Genomic DNA, 23,404 nt, shown 5'->3' with positions numbered 1-23,404 from the left:
ATTATTCCTGATCCAAGTGAAAGAAGCAGAAATCCCTTGAAATGTATTAAATCCTTGCCCTACTAAAAATTTGCCAGAAACTCTAACTATACATTTTCTTACTCATTTCATGTTCATATTCTCAAAAGTCAAACAAAAATAAACGAACAAGACTCGTTTTCTGACAGTCTTAATGAAAAAATTTTTTCTCATTAATGGTTTCAGTCAAGAATGAGAGCACAATATAGAAAACCTAGATTTATTTGTTAAACTATTACAAAGACAAAACAATTATCATTGAAGCACTCTGAGGATTTCATCCCAATTTCACTTGTTATGGAAACCGACCTAAGAGGTTAGAAATTAAAGGATATAACCTAAGGGGTTATAACAAAACAGACTGGTGAAACATGGTGAAAGGAGTAAAAGCTAGTCAGATGCATCCGTGTTAGTGGTATTTCACATGGCTAGGATATTTCCCAAGAGGCTCCCTAAAGATGCCTGAATTAATTAATCTGGGTCCCAAATTAGTAAAAAAAAAAAAAAAAAAAAAAAAAACCCTTACCCCTGTGAAGAACGAGCAGAGGCCAAGATTTCTCTGAGATCTCTTTGTCCTTCTTTTTAAGGGGTAATGGGACCCTTAGCCTCTAAAAGGGTTTATTTTAGATTCAGCCTCCCTCCTTCCCATCCAGTCTACTTATGTCTTCAAGCACCTACGCATTCTCAGGTAGGCCTGCCAGGTTACAGAAGATGCGTATGGTGAAGGCTGGAACTATAGGCCTAATCAGAGGGCACCTATACACAGACATTTTGGAGTAGGTGATAAACTACAAATACCCTCCTGGTTAATTCACCTTTGTTAATAAAGGTCATAGTTTCTTCTGCTGGTGACAACTTTTTCTCTCAGTATAGTCTGTCTCAAAAAAGAACCGGTTCAGGTAAATTTTGGAGAAGGAAAAAGACTTCATCAACACCCACTCCACAGTAGAAGAGGCACCAAGTTCTTTCCTAGTTATGAGCAGAATCTGAAAAACAGAAGATTTACAGTGTTTATAATAATAGCTATTATTTATTGAATGCCTAGTCAAGAGTGCCAGAGAACTTAGATATATATCTGAGTCTTTGCAACAATCCTGCCAGGTAGTTTATCAACCCCATTTTCAAATGAGGAAACTGAGGATTAAAGAAGTTATGTGCCTTCTCCAAAGGCACAGAAGCCGGTATGTGGTAGAGCTGTGATTCTACCACTCCTGTGCCTTGACTCCACCCCATCTCCTGCACCGAGAGGTCCTAGTTCCATTATCTTGAAATCATTAATGGTTGCATAAACACTCTAATTATTCCTTCTTCATTCCTTAAAGGCAAAAACAATTTAAAATGATTAAAAATTTAAAGACATTGTTTGGAATTCAGGTCAATTATCCAGATGAATAACTTGTATAAACTTTATGAACAAAATAGCTCTCTGCTCCAGCTGTAGCATAAAATGAATAGAAAACAAATCATCAGCTCATTAGAAAGCTTGTGGTTATTTTATGATTATTTCACCATAAAATTACATTACAAAGAATCCTAAGAATTCTCACCAGTGAACTGCAGTAACATCTCATCTGTGTAACCATTAGTGACACAACAAATGCGTTTCTCAGAATCCTTATTAATACAGTGGTGGATATTCTCTGAATAGTCTATTTTTCAAGAAGAAATACGTAAAAGCCAGAAGATCAAAAAATGTTTTCCAGTTTCAATAAAAGTTACTAAGTATTACTGAACTGAAAAAGTCAACATGCTATAAAGAACATGATAAGCAGGAAAGTGAGAAGGGAAGAAGACTTAAGTTGGCACCAAAAGATTTCCCATACAGTATAAGAGTGAAGTACTAATATCTGGAACTATAAGATCTGAAAATTAAAGCTAACAGAGCTGCAGCAATATGAACATGTAATTTTAGCTAATTACAGAAGAGACAATGCTGGTTTTAGACTATATGGCTACAATGACAGAAATAAATGCTGTGGAAATAAAAATTAAATATTTAAAGCAAGAAATATAAATCCCCGAACTCTAAGAGATTATTCTCTGATAGTTCCACTGGCAGCACCTGAAAGGAAAACAGAGATTCATTATCATTTTTCATGGTTAGAGTAAGAAGAAATGTTACACATTCACATGGCAACAATTTGGAAGGTAAATGGAACTTGGAAAAAGGAGGGATCTCATAACCCAACTGGATGACTCACAATAGTATAAGAGTCAAGCCAAAATATATAAATCTTGCCACACTATTACTATGCTTTAAAATAAAGGACCTGGGCATAAGTAACATCTCAAAGACTGGAAGACAGCCAGTATTCAAGAAAATGCTACCAGGTCAGAAGTAGGAGGACACTGTAGAGGGGAAAGAGGGACAACAATTTTAACAAAGTAAAAATCTTATAGCTCATAAAGGAAGACCAACTAGGACTACTAGTCCTAGAGCTCTAGGTGGTATGAACTAACAACATAACCCTCAGTTATTATCAAACATACAGCTGAGATACTCAAGCTGGCAAAGAACAATTTATTTCTCAGGATAACATGCAGCAACGTCAGGGACAAACTTTAGGCAAAGCTCACAAGAATGTGTCAGGGAAAACTGGCTGTGAGCTCTTATGTCAGTCAAGAAAGCAGGAATGAAGCAACTTGGGAAATGATAGCTTTTGGAGAAGTGTGCATGGCCTTACGGTTTGGCAAACTGGGCTTGAACACTAAGGTGCCCAGGACCTTGGTCCTCCATTATTTTCAGAAGGAGGGAAGCCAATACAAGATAATGATGAAATTAGGGGTGCTTGGGTGGCTCAGTTGATTAAGTGATTGCCTTCAGCTCAGGTCATGATCCCAGGGCCCTGGGATGGAGCCCCATATCGGGCTCCCTGCTCAGCGGGAAGTCTGCTTCTCCCTCTTCCTCTACCGCCCCCCCTGCTCTTGCTCTCTCTCTCTCAAATAAATAAATCTTAAAAAAAAAAAAAAGGATTATGATTAAATTAAAGGCTTAGATGCAGTTTGGAATTACCACTTCCTCCCTAAACTGAATAGCAGCAAATCTCTGCTTTGTGTTTTCTGATGAACATGTTAGGTTTCAAACACCACAAGTGGAAAAGGTGACTCAAGAGCAGAACAGGAGATGATCTCAGGCTCTGCTGCTCCCACCTGAGCCAACCAGGGAGCCCATTTCTGAGTAATGGGCTAATGTCCACCTCCTGAGTTCACTTAAGATGGGTGTGTCTTATTCTTTCATGCCTCAATGCCTAGCACTGCCCAATGTCTAACCCAGCTCTTAACATGTATAAGTGCTCAGTAAATGTTAACCTGAACATCACTGTTTGCAGACCTTGACTCCTTAGGGGGAAAAAAACCACATAAGTCTCAATAATTTCAGAAATGGGTAACTTAACATTTTTCCAAACTGCTAATTATATAGAGTTCTCCTGAAAATAAAAATTATTTCACATGATTTTCAAATTCAATGACAAGGAAGAAAATAAAATACTCACCCCACAGCAGCATAAATCATTTTCAGTGATCAACATCTGCATCCTCAAACTGTCCAGCAACCGTTGGTGTAGTGTCTACCTCCATCCCATCTTAAAAAAAAAAAAAAAAAAAAAATCAACTGCTGAGCAACAGTCTACTGAGCTCTTCAGATAGGTAAAGGGTCAACCTATTCATCAAGCAGAAGAAAGCTGGTGCCCTCTGTTGGTCACAGTTGCTATTTCTTTCTCTTGTGAAAAAGTAACAAGGAACAAACCAAAAAAGAAAAATGCCACCTGTACATTTTAACGTTTACTTTATAAATTCTCAACCTCAACACTAAGAAGTTTTTAATGTAGTAGAGGGTTTGATATGTGCTCTGAGCATACAGATGCTGTTCATCTTGCTCAGAAACGAAATGATTCTAAAGTGATGGGAAGAAAACTCAGTTATGTGTTCCGTTAATAAAGAAAAAATTAAAACAAAAAAAAGTTTTTAATGTAGTTAGCATCAACTGTTCACTCTTCAGAGAACTGTGCTGGGTATTTACTGTGTGACATTATCATTATTATTATTAAGATATAATTTATTTATTTGAGAACGAAGAAGAGAGAGAGCATGAGCAGAGGGGAGGGGTAGAGGGAGAAGCAGACTTCCCACTGAATGGGGAGCCCAACCTGGGGCTCGATCCCAAGACCCAGAGATCACAACCTGAGCTGAAGGCAGACACTTCACCAACTGAGCCACCCAGGTGCCCCATTATTTTCATTTTTAAAGGTATAAAAGTCCTATCCTCACAAAGCTGACTACATAATTCTGAGAAAAGACAAAATAAGTAAAGTGAGGTTCTTGCTTATCTGTTTTTCTCATTTCATAGGGGGAAAAAACCGTGTTGTGTGTGTGCGTGTGTGCGTGTGTGTGTGTGTAGGGAGAGACAAGGAAAATAAACCGCGCGCGCGCGCGTGTGTGTGTGTGTGTAGGGAGAGACAAGGAAAAAAAGCCCTTTGGAAAAGCTGTTTAGAGCTGCTTTCTCCATTTTGGCACCTCCCATTCACCTTCAACTCTTTAACCCACAACAGGCTTCTGCCTGAGCCCCCTAGTACTCCACCTGGACATGCAGCAGGGCGTGCAAATGTAACACATCATCTTTCCACACAGAAATGCTTCTCTTGGAGCACCTGACTGGTTCAGTTGGTAAAGCATGTGATTCAATCTCAGGGTCGAGAGTTCAAGCCCCACATTAGGTGCGGAGCCTACTTTAAAAAAACAAAACAAAACGGAGGGGCGGGGGGCGCCTGAGTGGCTCAGTTAAGCATCTGCCTTCGGCTCAGGTCATGATCCCAGGGTCCTGGGATCGAGCCCCACATCGGGCTCTCTGCTCCGCAGGAAGCCTGCTTCTCCCTCTCCCACTCCCCCTGCTTGTGTTCCCTCTCTTGCTGTGTCTCTCTCTGTCAAAAAAAAAAAAAAAAGGTTTCTCTACCCTAACATTCTTACTAAAGGATACCTCTCACCTGTCCAATTCAGAAACCCCTACCACATCTCTAACTTCTGTTGCTTCTCTCAAACATCTCTCAAATCTGTTAAGTCTTTAACATTCACTGCCACTACCAAGTGCAGGCCATGATCTCTCATCTAATTTAAATCATAACTTATTTAACAGAGTTTCTCTTTGGGGCGCCTGGAAGGCTCAGTCCATTAAGTGTCTGCCTTCAGCTCAGGTCATGATCCCAGCAGGCTGGGATCCCTGCTCAGCAGGGAGTCTGCTTCTCTGCCCCTCCCCTCTCTCTCTCTCAAATATATAGGTAAAATCTTAAAAAAAAAAAAAAAGTTTCTCTTCTATCCTCCAATATTTCCCTCTGCAATCAATTTTCCATTATCACAGCCAGGGTCATCTTCTGAAACACTAATCAAACTAAAAATTCTTCATTTCACATTCTCATTGGCCTAAGCATAACACTGAAATTCTTTAAAACAGCTTTCAAGTTCCATTAAGATACAACCAGTTCACTACTCCACCTTTATGTGGTGCTGTAATAACTACCCTTCATACTCAGAGTTCCAGACATAATGAACTACTTTCAGTCCCCCAAAGTCGAATGGTCTCTTGAAGTTCTGCACATGGCTGATCATGTTACCTGCCTCTCTCCCCAACCTGTATGTAATCCCCCTTCACCCCAGTAAGTGACATCTGTCACTTACTCCATGAAGCTTGAATCTCTGACTATCCAGGCTGGGTGAAGAGTCCAGCCTCCGATTCCATAGCTTCTCAAGCTTCCCCTATATCTCAGTGCTGTATCAACAATGTACTGCCTAATTAGTTAATTTATTTTTCTCTACACAAGAATGCCATTGATATGAAGACAGTAATCTCATCTTACTTGGGCACTGCTATATTCTCTGTAGCATAGTAGCTCAATAAACAGTTCTTACATAAATAAGCACATGAAGCACTGAAATACCACAAGGAGATAGGGTGTTTGTTTTTCAGTGCAAAAAAGATGGTTTTATTAAAGCATGGGGAGCAGGACTTGGGCAGAAAGAACTGCAATAGGATGTATTTAAATGGCAAAAAGATTGAAATTTGCCAAGACAGCAGATCTTAGGTGCTCTACCACAAAAAAACGGGTAACTATGTGAAGAGATGGATATGTTAATTGACTTGACTGTAGTAATTATTTCACTATGTATATGAAAACATCATCTGGCATACCTTAAACATAAACAATTTTTGGCCTGTTAAAAAATTTTAAAAATAAATTTTAAAAAAATGCACAGGTCAAAACAAATAAATCAATGGCAAAAAGAGTGACATGGGTACTTAGGACTTTAGAAGATGGGGAAGGGTATAGGCTGAAAAAGTTTCATATATAGGCAACTCTCAATATGCTAATAAGGCTTAGGAATAAAAGTCTAAAAATCTCTAGCAAAAAGTGTTTGTGATCTTAAAATCATTTGCTATAAAGCATTAAACAAGGAATTTTACAATTAAAAAAAAAACTCTTCAGTGAAGAAAGGCTTTTCAATGTCCAAGGACACTCTCCCATCAATCACTGTAATAAAAAGAAGGTACCATCTTGAATTCTTTCAGCTAAGAGTTTGGTAGTACACTAGAGATCATCTGAGCCATCTCATCCTATAGCCTATGTTATAGGCTCACCAACTAGGACTTAAAATAGAGAGGATATACAAGGAATAACAGTGTGACACAAAGCCTAAACTTTTCCAAATTAAAATATCCCAGGACTGGGGCGCCTGGGTGGCTCAGCTGGTTAGGCATCTGTCTTCAGCTCAGGTCATGCTCTCAGGATCAAGCCCCGCATTGGGCTCCCTGCTCAGTGGGGAGTCTGCATGAAATTCTCTCCCTCTTCCTCTGCCCCTCACCCTGCTCATGCTCTCTAATAAATAACCCCCAGGTCAACATGCTGTGTGCATGAGGATATTGATCACAGCATTATGACAGAAATTTATATTGCCCAATAAAAGAAAAACCAGGGGTGCCTGAGTGGCTCAGTTGGTTAAGCGTCTGACTCTTGGTTTTGGCTCAGGTCATGATCTCAGTGTCCTGAGATCAAGCCCCACATTGGGCTCCACACTCAGTGCAGAGTCTGCTTGAGATTCTTTCCCTCTCCCCTTCTGTCCCTCCCCCGCTTACATGCTCTCTCTTTCAAATAAATTAATCAACTAAATCTTTTAACAAAAAAATGAAAAACTATGGGAACCCTCTTTAAGAACATTCTGCATCTCTAAAAATTAGAAGTGGTAAGACTATAGCAACATAAAATACTAGTATATATTAAATACACGTAAGATGCAAGAAGTGCTTATATGCTTATGACACTTTTATATGGTATTTTTTTTTGCATATCAGCTCATTTAATCTTCTCACCACTTATTAGCTATTTGACCTCAAGCAAGTTATATGATCTTTCTGTGCTTCAGTTTCTTCATCTGTAAAACAGGGATCAAATAACATTTACCACAGAACATTCTTGGAAGGATTAAATGAGTACTTATGTGTAATATGCTTAAATCAGGGTCTGGCACATAAGAGCAGTACCTGAATGTTCTATTTAGAGTAGTAGAAAAAGATGAGAGATATCTGTGGCAAAGGCAAGGTTGTCTCTTCAGAGTTAGAACTTTATATGGTGATTATCAGGCAATCACTGAGGGGACATCCCTATATAGGGGTAACCACAGAGTGTTCTCAGAAGATTAAGATGGAACAGTGAGCTGGAGGCAGGAATGATTGAGGCAAAAAATTACTATTGTAAATCCAGTGTGAGAAGACAAGGGCCTAAGGTTGAAGGATAGCAGCAGTAACAGCAAGGAAATGTGAAAGTCATTTAAATGAAAAAATCTAGTATTGCACTAGAGCAAGGAATAAGAAGTAAAGGCTGAGTCAAAAGAATACTTCAACATTCTGACTGAAATAGGATACTCAGAAAAGCAAACCAGTCTCACAGGGGAAATATTTACAAAGAAGCCTACAGAGTGGAGACAAATGAAGCAAATTTGAAAGCCACTTGTTTAAGGTCCAGAAGTGTGTCACAAAACAAGAACCCAAGTTTCTTGAATGCTTTCTAGCCCTTTTAATCAACTGACTATCCTAGTTTTACATATAATCATGTAGGAATTCATTTTAAAAATAAAAACAGCAGCATAGATACATACACACACACACACATAAGCAAACAAACAAAAAGACTGGAAAGATATGCAGTAGAAAAATTAATAGAGGTCTTCCAATTATAATTACACTTGATTTTTCATTTCTTCTTTGCCTGTGCCCATTTAAAAAATTTGATTGTGAACACACTGTTTTTGTAGTTGAGGGAAAAAAGTAAAAAAAAAAAAAACAAAGTTTCATGAGAATTCCCATTCTATATAATTCTACATTTGCTTCCTACACTGTAAGAGTTAATTCTGAGATTTCTCTGTCTTAAGAGTTTCCAAAAGAACATACATACATATATCTATGTATATGTATCTATCTCCCTGACTTCCCTTGTTGCCCAAGGACCATCTGACCGCTCACACTGAAAGAAAGGATACTCACCTTCATAATCTCTTATCGAATCTTCTGTCCGGACTCCAGCCATGTTATATTGGCTGCTCACAGACTGAGAAAGCATTCCTTCTAATCTCTCCAATGTGGCTTGGCCTTCTGCTGTTAAATGGGATAATCCTTCTTCATAGGTATAAAATGTAGGGATGTCTCCCTGCCCTTGTTCTAAACAAATAAAATGCTTTTAAGCTATTTTAAAGCAATTAGAAAAACATGGATAATCAATAATGCATTTACCGAAGATAAGGTACAGTTTAAAAAGGCTTCCAGGAAAATATTTTTCAATATTCATTTAATACACAGATGTAGGTCATCTGTTGAAAATAAAGACAGAAAGAAAATGTCTCTACCCTCTAGAATGAGAAGGGATTCCAAAAGATAATGAGCCAGTAAACAGCAATTCTCAAAAAATCAAATGTCCAGGGACTAAAAGGAAGAGAGGGTGTACCTAAGGTCAGCAAGTCTTATGTCATCCCAAGCTGGGAATTTTACAGGTGAGTGCAAATTAATTTGATACTAATTTGTACTGATGTTTTTTTTGGATTAAAATACATGATCCTTTTAAAAACTCAGAAATTCTAGAAAATATAAAAAGGATAAAAAAATACATTCAAAAATCTCAGCGGAAATGAGAATGTATTTAGATATATGAAGGAGAATTCCAGAACCGAATTTGTCTCAGGCCAGGAAGTAGGTACATATGGAGGAAAGGAATTTGGACAGCGAGATCGGTGGACATGAGAGCAGTGGGAAGAAGAAAAGAGAAGAGCAGGCACTTCAAGTTATAAGACTCTACCAGGTTAGTGACAGTATTCTGGTCTGGGGGAGGCAAAGAGAAATAATCTTAGATAAATGAAGTATGGTTCTGGGGGGAGAAAATGACTTTGGTAGTGAGTTGTCTGAAGGATTATGTTAAGTAAAGATGTAGATGATAAAGATTTCAAGTGGTGGAGGGAGAAGGTTTTGTTCTCTAGGAGCAGCTGCATCAACTTAAAAGATTCTCCCAACCACCCACTTTCTCATCCATTGTTTTCTTCCCTTCCATTTATCTCTATCCATTTTCTGCTCACAATAACATCTACTTTTTACCTTCAAGCTTGGAAAGTCCAACTATTTTTCCAGTTTGGCTTAGACATGAATTGTGCCATTCACTTTTATTAATAACCACACTATGAGTATTTAATAGAGATATAAAGAACCATAATCCCATACCTTTAGTACAAATAAGTGCTTAAAATGAAACACACACACATTTAAAAAAATCCGTTTCACTAACCATTTGCTTCCACATCATATTCTTCTCCATCATAATCATCTGAATCTTCATCCTCAGGATCAGGATGCAAAGCCTGGCATTCACACATTGCAGTAAACATTGCCTCCACTGAACAAGGAAGTTAAATGGTAATGAACATTCTTTTCTGGCCCGTGTAGAATAAAAATTTAATAATATAACCACCAGTACAAATAAATTCAATGAGTAGACAAGAAATATACCAGAGTCACAGTATTTACAAAACCTGCTAAATTCCAAGGAGAATCAATCTTGAGAAGTACTTGATGGCAATGGACAAGTCACAAAATAATAACAGTTCATTTTAAGATAATGTTGAGATCTCTTCATGCCTGGCTGGATTTTCTGAGAAAAAGAGTCAGGGTCTTGGTCAGACTGCTGGTATCAGGGCGGAGCCCCTTTTAGTTGATAGGACTCTTTTCCAGCTATCCTGGCATCTTCCACTTTAGAACTGCCATGACCCTTGCCCTCTATCTGGTAAGATTCAAAGTCAACAGCATCAAGTCAGTAAAAATAACCAGATCTCTTTATTCACAAAATACACCAAATAACATAGTCTCCTATACTCTCACCACACTGACAATCTTTGATATTAACAGGTATCTGGTCCTCAACGATATGACAGATGTTAGAATGAAGAAAAAGCAACGGAACAGAAGGTAATGAGGATAACGGTAAAGTGTGGGGGGTGGGGGGGTGCTTGGTACATAAAGGGAAAGGAATCAATTCTATAGAATACTCACATGCTGATTTATCACTAGGCACAAATCTGAATTCAGCAATAGGTTCAACATCATCATCACTGTCTTCTTCTTCACCAACAGAATCTTTTGATTCCTCTAGGAAGGGAATAAAAATAACTTTTTAAATGATGTTTTTTGTTTTGGAAAAAAAGCAGCCTAAAATAATTTCATAAAGGATGCTTATTGACCTATCTAAATACTGCAATACAGTTTTTACTTCAAATTATAAGAACATGGTAATTTTAGAGCTAAAAAAGACTGTGGACTTTCACTGAGCCCTAGGGATTCCAAGCCCCCTTTGAAGTTGTGGTGGGGGTGAAGAAACCCAAACAGTTAGGCCTCTAACAAGTACAGTTCCACTGTCATCTGTCTCTCTTACCTTTTACCATGAAACAAGGGGTTCAGTAGCAGTTTGTAAACCGCTGATGTGATTTATCACCAATAATTTACAGATGAGAAAACTAAGGCCCATAAAAGTTAGCAAACCCAACAGATAAATTGCCAAAGTCTGTAGGCAAGAAAAAAATACAAATGTTCAATGAAGAGAACTAGCACAGTGGAAGCAGGAACTGCCACAAGTATTCTGGAGGTGTGCATATCCTAATACGCAGCAATTCCTCATCTCTATATTTATTATGTACATAAGAAGTTTATACATGTTTACTGAAATACTCACAAAAATTTTAAAAATTAATGTTAATTTAAAAAAAGGAAACATGTATTGTAACCCGATCATATTATGTTTTATAGACAGCAGTTAAAAAGGAACAAATATTTATATGTATCAAAACTCATAGATTAAAAAATGTAACTGAGTGAAAAAACTAATTGCAGAATATATATAAATAGGGGCGCCTGGGTGGCTCAGTCGTTGGGCATCTGCCTTCGGCTCAGGTCGTGATCCCATAGTCCTGGGATTGAGCCCTATATCTGGCTCCTTGCTCAGTGGGAAGCCTGCTTCTCCCTCTCCCACTCCCCCTGCTTGTGTTCCTGCTGTCGGTATCTCTATCTCTGTCAAATAAATAAATAAAATCTTAAAAAAAAAAGAATATATATAAATAATACCACTTACATATTAAAAGTTTAACACAAAACAAAACCATTATATTGCTTATGGATTTATACATATTCAGTAAAAATCTAAAAGCTTAGATGGGAAGGACACATATTGCCTTTAGGATAATGTTTAACTTTGGAGATAAAATATGAAACAAAATGGGAAAGGTATGAAAAGGATTAACAGTACTGATACAGTTTTTTTTTTTTTTTTAAGATTTATTTATTTTAGAAAGAGAGAGCGAGTGAGCGGGGAGGAGAGGCAGAGGGAGAGGGACAGAAAGAATCTCAAGCAGACTCCCCGCTGAGCGCAGAGCCAGACACACGGCTCCATCTGAGGACCCTCAGATCATGACCTGAGCAGAAATCAAGGGTCGGACACTTTGACTGAGCTACCCAGGCACCCCCAGTTTTATTTCTAGAGTAACTATGAAAAAAATTTAGTTTATTTCTAACTAGAGTAACCATGAAAAAAATGTTAGAATTTATGCTAGATAATGATTAATGAAAATTTTTTATTACTCTCTGTACCTTTCAACGTTTGAATTATTTCATAATTTTAAAAAACCAGGTCAGAGCACCTGGCTGACTCAGTTAGTAGAGGACACTGACTCTTGATCTCGGGATTTTAACTTTGAGCCCCACAATGGATGTAGAGATTACTTAAAAAATAAAACTTTTAGGGGTGCCTGGCTGGCTCAGTCAGTAGAGAATGAGACTCCTGCTCTTAGAGTTCTAAGTTCAAGTCCTTGGGTACCCGTGATTACTTAAAAATAAAATCTTAGAGGATGCCTGGGTGGCTTAGTCGTTAGGCATCTGCCTTCGGCTCAGGTCATGATCCCAGGGTCCTGGGATTGAGCCCCACATCGGGCTCCCTGCTCCGCGAGAAGCCTGCTTCTCCCTCTCCCACTCGCCCTGCTTGTGTTCCTACTCTAGCTATCTCTGTCTCTGTCAAATAAATAAATAAAATCTTAAAAAAATAAAATAAAATAAAATCTTAGAGCGCTGTGAATTGTGTAAGACTGTTGAATCACAGACCTGTACCTCTGAAACAAATAATACTTTATATGTTTAAAAAAAGAAGAAGAAGATAGCAGGAGGGGAAGAATGAAGGGGGGGAATCAGAGGGGGAGACAAACCATGAGAGGCTATGGACTCTGAGAAACAAACTGAGGGTTCTAGAGGGGAGGGGGGTGGGGGGATGGGTTAGCCTGGTGATGGATATTAAAGAGGGCACGTTCTGCATGGAGCACTGGGTGTTATACGCAAACAATGAATCATGGAACAGTACATGAAAAACTAATGATGTAATGTATGGTGATTAACATAACATAATAAAAAAAATGTCAAAAAGAGAAAAAATTACTGATGTGCGGTATGATCCCTGGTATGGGCATTTCATGCAGATGAAAATAAGGTAGAAAGATTCTTATACTAGGGCGCCTGGGTGGCTCAGTTGGTTAAGCAACTGCCTTCAGCTCAGGTCATGATCCTGGAGTCCCGGGATCGAGTCCCACATCGGGCTCCCTGCTCAGCAGGGAGTCTGCTTCTCCCTCTGACCCTCTCCCCTCTCATGCTCTCTCTCATTCTCTCAAATAAATAAATAAAGTCTTTAAAAAAAAAAAAGAAAGATTCTTATACTATTATTGAAAGTGTAAACTGATATACACTTTCTGGAAAGCAATTTGACAATATATGTTAAGAGCTTTAAAAGTAGTACCTTTAAAGCAGCAATTCTACTCATAGGAATCAATTATAGGGGGTATCTAAATGCTTTTTTTTCCTAAGTTATACAAGTTGAATATAGAATGAAAAAATACAGATAAGCAAAAAAGGAAAAAATTTTAAATGCCCAGTATTAACAATTTTAAATCACAGATTTCACAGGACTTTTTTTGTCCTGTTGCTGTTATACAGTTACATTGTTATACTGTCCTCTGTAAACAAGTGAAATAATACAAAAAACTGGAGAATTCTAAATAACTCTGAACAGTTGAATTGAATACATTATGGTATTACCAAACTTTTTCAGTGTTTTAAAAAACAAAATGGTATATTAGAACTATTATTCTATAAATGAATGAACATTACTTTTTATATTATAAGTAATATATGCTGGTATAAATATAATTGAAAGAGTGTAGATGTAGTCCAAGGAAAAAGCCCCTACCACTCTAGTTCCTCTCCCTAGAAGTAACAATTATAACAATCTGTTTTATACCCCAGGAATCTACCTTAAGGCAAGAAATATAAATGCAATACAGTATTTTTGCAAGTAAGAAAAAAACACAACCATGACCAACACTCATCATCTCATGCTAGATCATAGTATCTGCCGTATTTTCAGTCTCTAAACCTTTCTAAATTTTCAACAGTGGGAATAAGTTTTTAGTTATTTTAAAAATAATCTAATATCCTCAACTATAAGCTGAAAGTCCACTTTAATAAGGTTTATGGAGGTTCCAAAGAGAAACAAACATCTGAAGCTTGGAGAATCAGAATGAGAGGAACAAAGACTGGGAAAACAGGATCCAAACACATGTAACTTATAAGAGTTGAATCCCACATAAACGGAACTGGAGAACTACTACATAAATGTGACCCAGGAGGATTCTACTTCTTAGTAAGATAGTGAAGTCTGACTTAGTTTAGTAAGAAAGAATTAATCACAGTCCCATTAATTTCAGGAAAATAATCATATAGAGCAAACATTTAAAATAGCTATCCCAAACCTACTGAATCCTTACTGCCTAGTTTGGGACTCCTGGTATTTGTATTTTTAACAAGCTCCCCAGGTGTTTCTACTGTACAGCCAGGTTTAAGAACTAAAGACTACTACAATCCCCTCATTTTTCTGGATGAAATTGAGGCTGAGAGAGACGAAAATAACTTGCTTACCAAGTTAATGACAGTCTCATCCAACAATGTGTTTTTCTCTTTAGCTAGCTTTATTGAAGCCCTACCTCTCTAACCTAATTTTTTGACATACACCTTTGGCCAAAGCTAATGCTCTCCACTATCTATGGGCATTTCACACCAGGATTTGGAAATGACTGGCAAGGTCACCTCTAAGTCTTTGCAATTCTATGAATGAATGGCTTAAACTAAACATGAAATATAATAATCTTGGTTATAAAATCAGAGTTGCACCTACTTGGAAAGTGAACTTTGTGCCCAATACCTCCTCATTTGGAAGTCTTACTACAACCCAGGGTCAACAGCTTTTTCTTTTCCTTACCCTCTCTTTCAAATTTCATTAGATTATCTATCTTTGCACTTTTTCCAATGGCAAGTGTTTGAAATCTTATAACAAAAATATTTTCAGATAGCTGAATCAGGCAGGGCTGATAAGACAGGGCTTGCCAAAAGCCCTAAAAGCTATTAGATAATTAATGTCACACTAATTATAAGTGGTCATCTTATATCTGAAATCATATTAAAATACTAAATTGGAGGAGCAATAGCTTAACAGGTAAATTCATGGGACTGTCTCTTATACACTATTTCAGAGAAAGGCAACCCATTATTTTAAAAGCACATGAACTTGTGCTTTTACTGAACTGTAAAAGTGTAACAAATTGTCCTTTCAGTCACAAAGTCCTGCATTTTACAAAAGTTGAGCATATTAAACTAACACAATACAGGAAAAACTTCTCATTTAGTCATGCTTTCAAAAATTAAACACAAGTTTTAATTTTGTACCTAAGTTCTCATTTGGAATTCCTACACAACCCATTGTCAACAACCTCAAAATGGATTTTTTTTTCTCTTTCTTACCCCTTCTTTCATCACTTTCACTAGATTTTTATGAATCTTTCTAATTATTTGAATAGCAAAAAACTTGGGAATCTTGTACCACAGGGTTTCTCAACCTTGGCACTACTGACATTTGGACTGGGTAATTCCTGACTGTGGGAGGCTGTCCTCTGCCTTATGGGATGTTAAGTAGCATCTCTGGCCTCTAACTATGAGATGCCAGTAGCATTCTATGCCCCTTCCAGTCATGACAATCGAAATGTTACTGCCTAAGGCGGGGGCGGGGGGGGGGGGAGACACAACACTGTCCCCAACTGAGAACCACTTTTCTAATAAAACGAAACAAAAAAACAGGTTCTACACTAAACTCTCGGAAGCACAAAGTATACTGATCCAAGCTTCTAAGGGTGCCAAATATAAATGCCTTTACAAAAAGAATAAACAATTCAATGCAACAGGAAAAAGTAGAAACATAAATCCACAATAACTGAATAATTTTAAGTGCAAATATATACAGAAAGCAAAAAGCAGTGTCCAAATTATTTTACTGAGTTGAAATTTTGCTTAATAAACTATTATCCAAAAGAGGTCAATAGCTTGAATATTACTTTATGATCAAAAGCTGCTTTTTAAATATATGATATTTAATATTCCACCAAAGGAAGCTCAAGATTAAATTACACCATACATACCTCCAAATTTGGCATTCACCATAACATACAAATGCTCTCGTGGATAGGCATTTAGGTCCCTGGACACCGCATGCAAGCTAATCGTGGGGTATTCCAGTGAGAATCCTAATCCAGAGCCATCTAACCAAGACAGGCGGCTGAAAAACATGTGTAAAGCAGATTATTTTAACAAATTAAATCCTAATTTAATCCTAAAGGTTCAACTTGGACACTTTTATGCATGTGAATAAATTCAAGCTTAGTGTTTAGAAATATTCCTAAAATAATAAAATTCAGCTGCAGGAACTTTCTTTAAAACCAATTCTGTTCTCTTCTCCTCTAGCTACCAATTCAAAAAAATCTGAAATGCAATTTCCTAAGTCACATGTGTTTCTATGCCTTCCATGCTGGTTCTTATTTGGAATGTCTTCAGGTGCCTTGCTTTTGCAATTCCTCAAATGGTTAAGTCCCAGCTCCTCCTTGAGCCCTCCCTCCAATTACTCCAGTCCATAATAATCTCTTCTTTTTCTGAACTGCACTTATGCGCAGTAACAGGCCATTTAGCACTTAACTCTGTGGTAATGAATCTCATATGTACCCTGACAAAATATGAGCTACTTGACAGAACCGGTCATATTCCTTTATTTCACATTCTTCAAAACCACTAGCATTAGTGCTCAGCATGTAAGTATGCAATAGATGCTTGGGAGTCACTAATTTCTCCAGAAGTCCTACATTAAATGACATACACGTGAAATGGCTGTAATCATACTTACCACAAGTTAGACAATATTTATCCCATTGAAAGACTTTATGAAGCCTTTCACTTATTCTGCAGCTTTAAAAGAAAGCCACAAATAAAGTCTAGGTTTCCTTCAAAAGTGGCCAAATGCAAATATTTTATTGGTATAATAAAAGGAAACATATCACCGAAATCAGTATGTTGAGTTTTGATTAAAGGCTGGCTAATTTTTTGGCAATACTTCAGCCATCTGGAACTGCACCACTTAGCAGGAAAAAAAAAAGTAGCAAAAAGATCCTTAAGAGACCACACACAAAAAAATGTTAATGGGATAAAAGTTAATGCAATATAGTGGCTGCATAGGGCTAGAGAGAAATAGAGATTGACTGCTAATGCGTGCCGGTTTCTTTTGGGGTGATGAAAATATTCTAGGGCGCCTGGGTGGCTCAGTTGGTTAAGCGACTGCCTTAGGCTCAGGTCATAATCCCGGAGTCCCGGGATCGAGTCCCACATCGGGATCCCTGCTCAGCGGGGAGTCTGCTTCTCCCTCTGACCCTACCCCCTACCCCCTCTTGTGCTCTCTCTCTCTCTCAAATAAATAAAATATTTTTTAAAATATATTCTAAAATCAATTGTGATAGTTGCACAGCTCTGTGAATAGACTAACGACTACTGAATTGTATACTATGTGAATTATCTCAATAAACTTTTATTTAAAAAAAGAAATTAATGTAATAACACCCCCATATCATTCTACTTTTGATACAATTTTAACAAGCCCGGTTGTCTCATTTCTAACCAAGCAAAAACAAATACAATTAATGAACCTAGGACTCCCTTGGGTAAGAAAAATGACAGCCCAGCAGTCTGAGATCATTCACATTCAATGTAAGGAGAGGTTGAACTTAACACCTCAGTCCCCCTAAAGGAAATTCATGTCTGCGAACACAATTAAGTGTATATAATACATGACCCTCACTTATCAAAAGCAAAGGCAGAATTAGATTGTGGTGAAAATGTGTACAACTCTGTAAATACACTAAAAATGCAATGACTTGTACACTAAAAAAAGCAAAAGCAAGAAAAGATGCACTGTCATCTGCAAGGATTTCCCTTCAACATGTTTATTAAAAACAGAAAAAGAAAACCTGGGAGGCTTAAAGTGATAAATCTTAAGAAGCTTAAAGAGGTAAAAGCTCTAGAAATGATTTTCCAGAATGATTCACCCCATTAGTTCCAAAGAAATAGATTTTCTTACTGTAATTAGATTGTGCTATATGTGCCTTTTCTGTCCACTGCTTTCTTAATGTGGAGATGAAATAGTCCTCACATATCCAAGAAACATTGCTAGTCCTTTACTAAAACTCTATTATTTTAAGCAAATAAACTCCCTTTTCTCATCTCAAAAATGTCCCAGCATCATCACAACTCAGAAAGTTAAGAGTCCAAATTTGGGTGTCCAAAATGATTTCAAATAGCCAGAGCCACAAAACTTTAATGACTCAATTAGAAGATGGAAAAACTGAAATATAAAATGAACTCAGTGCCTATCAAATTATGGTCTTTATTTTTTTTTTAAGATTTATTTATTTATTTGAGAGACCTGGGAGGGGCAGGGAGAAAGAGAATCCCAAGCAGACTCCCTGCTGAGCTCGATCCGGCTCCATCTCACAACCCCAAGATTGTGACCTCAGCTGAAATCAAATCAAGAGTCTGGCACTTCACCAACTGAGCCACCAATGTGCCCCTATGGTCTTTAAAAAGCACGTAATAATTGCTCTGTAGTTCCTTATACATGGACATGGATATGCACTCTACAGAACTGAAGCAAGTTCCACTCAAAAGCAACACTTACTCTGATTGCTATGTTCCTACTCATTTTTCACATATTCTAGAAGAAAAGCCCTCCCAAACCAAAATATCTAATTAACTACACCCAACCCAAAGAAGCCATGAGTCACAAAAGGGAAAAACAATTAGACAGTAATACAAAGGAACGTTTTGCTAATTTCTAATGCTTTTGAACAAGTATGATCATTATACCTTATTCCTGGCATGAGGTGAAAAACAGGACAGAAAGAGAAAAGAGGTTTTGAATTTGGGTTGGCTTAATTATTTGGTTTAAAATTAACTTTGGCTTAAGATATAATTTAATTACCCTCTTTATTCATTTCACATGATCTATTTTGAATGATTCATGCCTCCGATCCGTTCCTTACCTGAGTAACAAAGTCAACTTCCTATGAAAACTCAACTTTGAAAATAAGCCTGAGAGTTCTGTATCTCTCCACACATCTGAGAAACCACCTAAATTAAATCAGACCCTATTCTCTCTTTGCCTAAAATCCTAAAATAATTTTCTCAAAGCCTTTGGGCAATAAGCCAAACTCATGGAACATAGCTCTCTCCTTTTCCAGCTTTATTATTTTTCCACTCTTTTCCCCTCATTCCCTCAGATGAATATGGTGTATTATATATTCTGGCACAAACTAAATATTGTTTCTCACCCTTGCCTCTGAGCATCCTGTCTCTTCTCAACAGAATGTTTCCCCTTAGCCCCACCTCATTCACCTGGCTGTTAATACTCATTTATCATATCCTCTAGGAAACCATCCCAGGTTTGTTGAGGCCTTGATTCTATCAAGACCTGGAAAAGCTTGGGGAAAGAAAAGTGGAAAGAGACCAAGGATGTAATGCTAACAAAGAGTAAAGAGTGATGAATATAGCTGTCCCTGGTACTCATAATATTCTATTTTTTTAAAAAGATTTTATTTATTTATTTGACAGAGAGAAAGAGAGAGAGAGTGAGAGAGGGAACACAAGCAGGGGGAGTGGAAGAGGGAGAAGTAGGCTCCCCACAGAGCAGGGAGCCAGACGCGGGGCTCGATCCCAGGACCCTGGGATCATGACCTGCACCAAAGGCAGACGCTTAACGACTGAGCCACCCAGGTGCCCCATAATATTTTATTCTTAACCTAGATGATGGACATACAGGGGTTGGTTTAATTATAATTCTTTAAATCATCCATATATAATGTATAGTCCTTTTTGTATGTATATTTTACAAAAATATTTTCTTAAAGAAGGTAAGAGATTGGGGCACCTGGGTGGCTCAGTCATTAAGCGCCTGCCTTCGGCTCAGGTCATGATCCCAGGGTCCTGGGATCGAGCCCCGCATCGGGCTCCCTGCTCCGCGGGAAGCCTGCTTCTCCCTCTCCCACTCCCCCTGCTTGTGATCCTTCTCTCGCTGTGTCTCTCTCTGTCAAATAAATAAAATCTTTAAAAAAAAAGAAGGTAAGAGATTTCTCAGTGAAAAGTTGATACGAAATTTTTTTAAACATGTAAGACCTTAAAAGGAGTTGTATTTCTTCAGTGTGATAACTGTATTGTGATTATACAGGACAATGTCCTTGTTCTTAGGAGATTTTTGCTAAAGTATTTATGGATGAAGGGACATGTCTGCAACTTTCAAACAGCTCAGAAAAAAGATAACTGTGGTAAAATGTTAACAACTGATGAATCTTTGTGTGTATTAATTAACAACACTTGAGATTTTTCTTTAGGTTTGAAGTTTTTCAAAATGAAAAGACAAACATAGGGCCTTGTCTCCCTTCCCCAACAGTAGTGATATTATAGAAAAAGTCAATATACAGAGAAACTATGAAGAAAAAGGGATGGTTGTAGGGACTATCTGTGCTGCACTCTCCACCACTTAGAAGAAATTGCTCTCCCAAAATCATTAAAGATCTCCTTGTCATTACCCAACAGATGCTTTTCAGATTTTGACTGCTTCTCCCTCTTGTCTGTTCTCAAGTCTCTCCTTCCATAACCTACCTCTTACTGTAGATATGCCTTGGCCCTCTTCTCTTCTGGGGTACCTAACCTATCCCCCATGAGTATATGCTAACCTTTATACTAATAATTTCCTAATCTCTACCTTTAATTCCACTCTTCCAAGATACACACTCTTGTGTCCAACTAATCACATATGTCCAGACCAAACTCATTATCTGCACCTCACCCCCAACTTGCTTTTCCTCCCATCTCTATTTCCTATCTCAGTCATTGGTCAAAAGCCTAAGCTTTGCTCAATGTTTAGATCTCCCTCAAACCAGGGGTTCTTTACATTTTTTTGTGCCCTCTGTGGTAGGCAAAAATTTGCCTCCCCCAGGACCTTCAAACCCTCCCTACCCCGTGTCAAGCCTGTGAATATATTGACACATGGCAAGAGAAAACCTGTATATGCAATTAAGGTCACTAATCAGTTAACAACAGAATGGGGAGATCATCCTGGATATTCTGTGTGGGTCCAATGGAATCACATGAGCTCTTAAAAGGAGAGAAATTTCCCTGGCTGTAGACAAAAGCAGTCAGACAAATTTCAAGGAAGGGAAGGATTCAGTGTGTCATTGTGGGCTTGATGATGACTGGAACCATGTATCAAGGAAATAGGGACCTGAGTCCTACAACTACGATAAAATTTGAGACACGTCTGTCTTACTGTAAAAGTACAGCGCTCCAGGCGGCCAAATAAAAGGGCAATTCCTTCTAGGAATGGAAATGGGAATCAGAAATGGGAAAGGAGAAATGGGAAAGGAGAAATGGCAGTCTCGTCCCTCTGGATATGACCTCAGCTTGCGTAGGGTTGAGGATGTTCCTCTCCCCATCCACACCTACAGAAGAAAAACCATACTTCTTAACCAAACTTTCAAAATCCTCCACAGTCCGCTCTAAACTTACATATTTTGCCCAGGGCAACACCTCCCGCACCTTATTACAGGAAAGAGAGGCACATCGATGATTCTCACTCAGGGCTGGAAACTCAAAACCTTACGACGAAACCTTGAGTAAAGAGCGACGCACGCACCAGACGTCGGGAAAACAGGCAGGTAAAAAGCATAATCCATGAGAGAACTCCGTGTGAAGAAGACAAAGAGGAAGACTCGGGAGGAGAGGACGCCACAACAATCGAGTCTTCGGCCGGGCAGAAGCCTCCCCGAGGCGACCCGGAGCACGCGCGCTCAGCCTCGCAGCAGCCCCGGAGATCGCGGTCTCGCCCCCGCCCCGCCACTCAGCTCGCGCCAGCAGGAGGAAGGCTGCGCGCAGGAAGCCGGCACTGGCAAACAGGAACCCCGCTTACCTCTCAGCGATGTAAAGTGTGCCGGTGCCGAGGCCCTTGCCGTTCAGCACAGCCTCGGTCTCTGGCTGCTGCTGCCGGAGCCCCTCAGCCGAGCCGGGCGGCGGGAAACTTTTGAGGAAGCTCATTGCAGCAGCAAGCGCGGAGACACAGGCCGGGAGGGAGCTGAAACACGGCGACTCCAGCTGCAAGCCTCACCCCGCCCCGGAAGCGGTGGCAATCACCCCGGAAGAGCAACTTAGTCCGCACCGGAATTTGAGCCCCATCCACCATAGAGACGAGTCGTTTGGCGGCGAGTCCCCGGAGGCTTGGCCGGCCCTGGCCGCGTTGGCCACGTGACTCCTCGCTCCGGACCCCTTCTCCTCGCCGTTTCTGAGGCTCCGGGCTTGAGATAACTGAATTTTTCTCTCCGTCATCCTACTTCTGGGTCGTCACAGCAACCCTGTGAGAGAGGAGGCACAAGGAATGATAAATTCCTCTTTCTACAAAGAAGGAAACAGAGGCCTGAGCCTTGGACAGGAATCAAAGACCGCACTCTATCTAGAGGTCGGAGGTCTAATGGGTTCCTGGCTCTTCTAACCTGCGCGGGCCTCAGCCCGGCTTGTCCACATCTCAGCTTAACGGCCGTGCCTCCGCCATCAGTCTAGGTCCTGACGCTGCCCCAGTGCGGCAGCCGCGTGTCCCCGCGTCTCAGGCGGGCAAACGAGCCCAAAGAGGTAATGAACTCTGGGTGAAGAGTTGGCTATGTCAGGGAGGACTTGGAGCGCTGAAAGGAAAAGAACTAGTCCATCAGATTTGGAACCCTTGCTTTCTTTCTTTGTTGGACACTGAAGAGCGAAGTAATAAGAGCAATGAAAACTTTTATCAGGAAATAATTGGTAAAGGTAACCGAGTGTTCTGTGCCAGGCACTGTTCCAGGCCCTTTACCGGCATTATTTCTTCATTTCCTCTTTATGCCAAGTATGTGAGAAATTTTTTATTGATCCAGTTTTACAGATGGAAAGCCTGAGGCATTAACTGAAGAGCGAGAGTTTAGCCATGAGAGACCTCGTGGAATTCAAGTCAGTTTCTAGGCCAAATTTTCTTGCCTGTGAAATGAGCATGATCATACCTAAGCTGTAGCACTGTTGAGGCTGGATGACTGGACATGTGGAGTAGCTGTATTTCTATCTGCTGAAGAGAGGAGTGTTAGATTTTTTTTTTTTTATCTAGGATTCGTTTGCTGGTAGGGAGACTGGAGGAGGGGCACTCTGAGCAGGGAGAGTATTAGGAAGTTGTTGCCTCGGTATAAGTGAGAGAGTGGCAGTGAGAATGGAAACAGAAGAGGCTGGGGCTATTACAAAGGTAAAATCCTCAGACTGAGAGAAAGAAGGTGGTGAAAATGCAAATGAGCATGGATGAAGAGAGAGAAGTCAAGGATGATTCCCAGGCTAAGTGATTGAGTGGATGCT

The 23,404-nt window shown here is 39.2% G+C and overlaps 1 protein-coding gene across 1 annotated transcript; it reads right to left on the bottom strand.

Annotated features, from left to right (window-relative positions):
* Positions 1-224: 224 nt before the first annotated feature.
* On the bottom strand, positions 225-22,199 carry CLNS1A (chloride nucleotide-sensitive channel 1A). Its single transcript, XM_027579206.2, has 7 exons — positions 21,957-22,199; positions 16,096-16,232; positions 10,592-10,687; positions 9,831-9,938; positions 8,546-8,719; positions 3,513-3,602; positions 225-1,004 (listed from the first exon to the last, which is right to left on the bottom strand). The coding sequence occupies exons 1-6, from the start codon at positions 22,079-22,081 to the stop codon at positions 3,535-3,537; spliced, it is 708 nt and encodes a 235-aa protein (XP_027435007.1). The 5' UTR covers positions 22,082-22,199; the 3' UTR covers positions 225-1,004; positions 3,513-3,534.
* Between the last annotated feature and the right edge of the window lie 1,205 nt (positions 22,200-23,404).

This window comes from Zalophus californianus, chromosome 11 (genome assembly GCF_009762305.2).
Source record: "Zalophus californianus isolate mZalCal1 chromosome 11, mZalCal1.pri.v2, whole genome shotgun sequence".
Taxonomy (NCBI): Eukaryota; Metazoa; Chordata; class Mammalia; order Carnivora; family Otariidae; genus Zalophus; species Zalophus californianus.
Note: the sequence above shows the minus strand (reverse complement) of the source record. Positions and strands in the feature narration are given on the sequence as shown.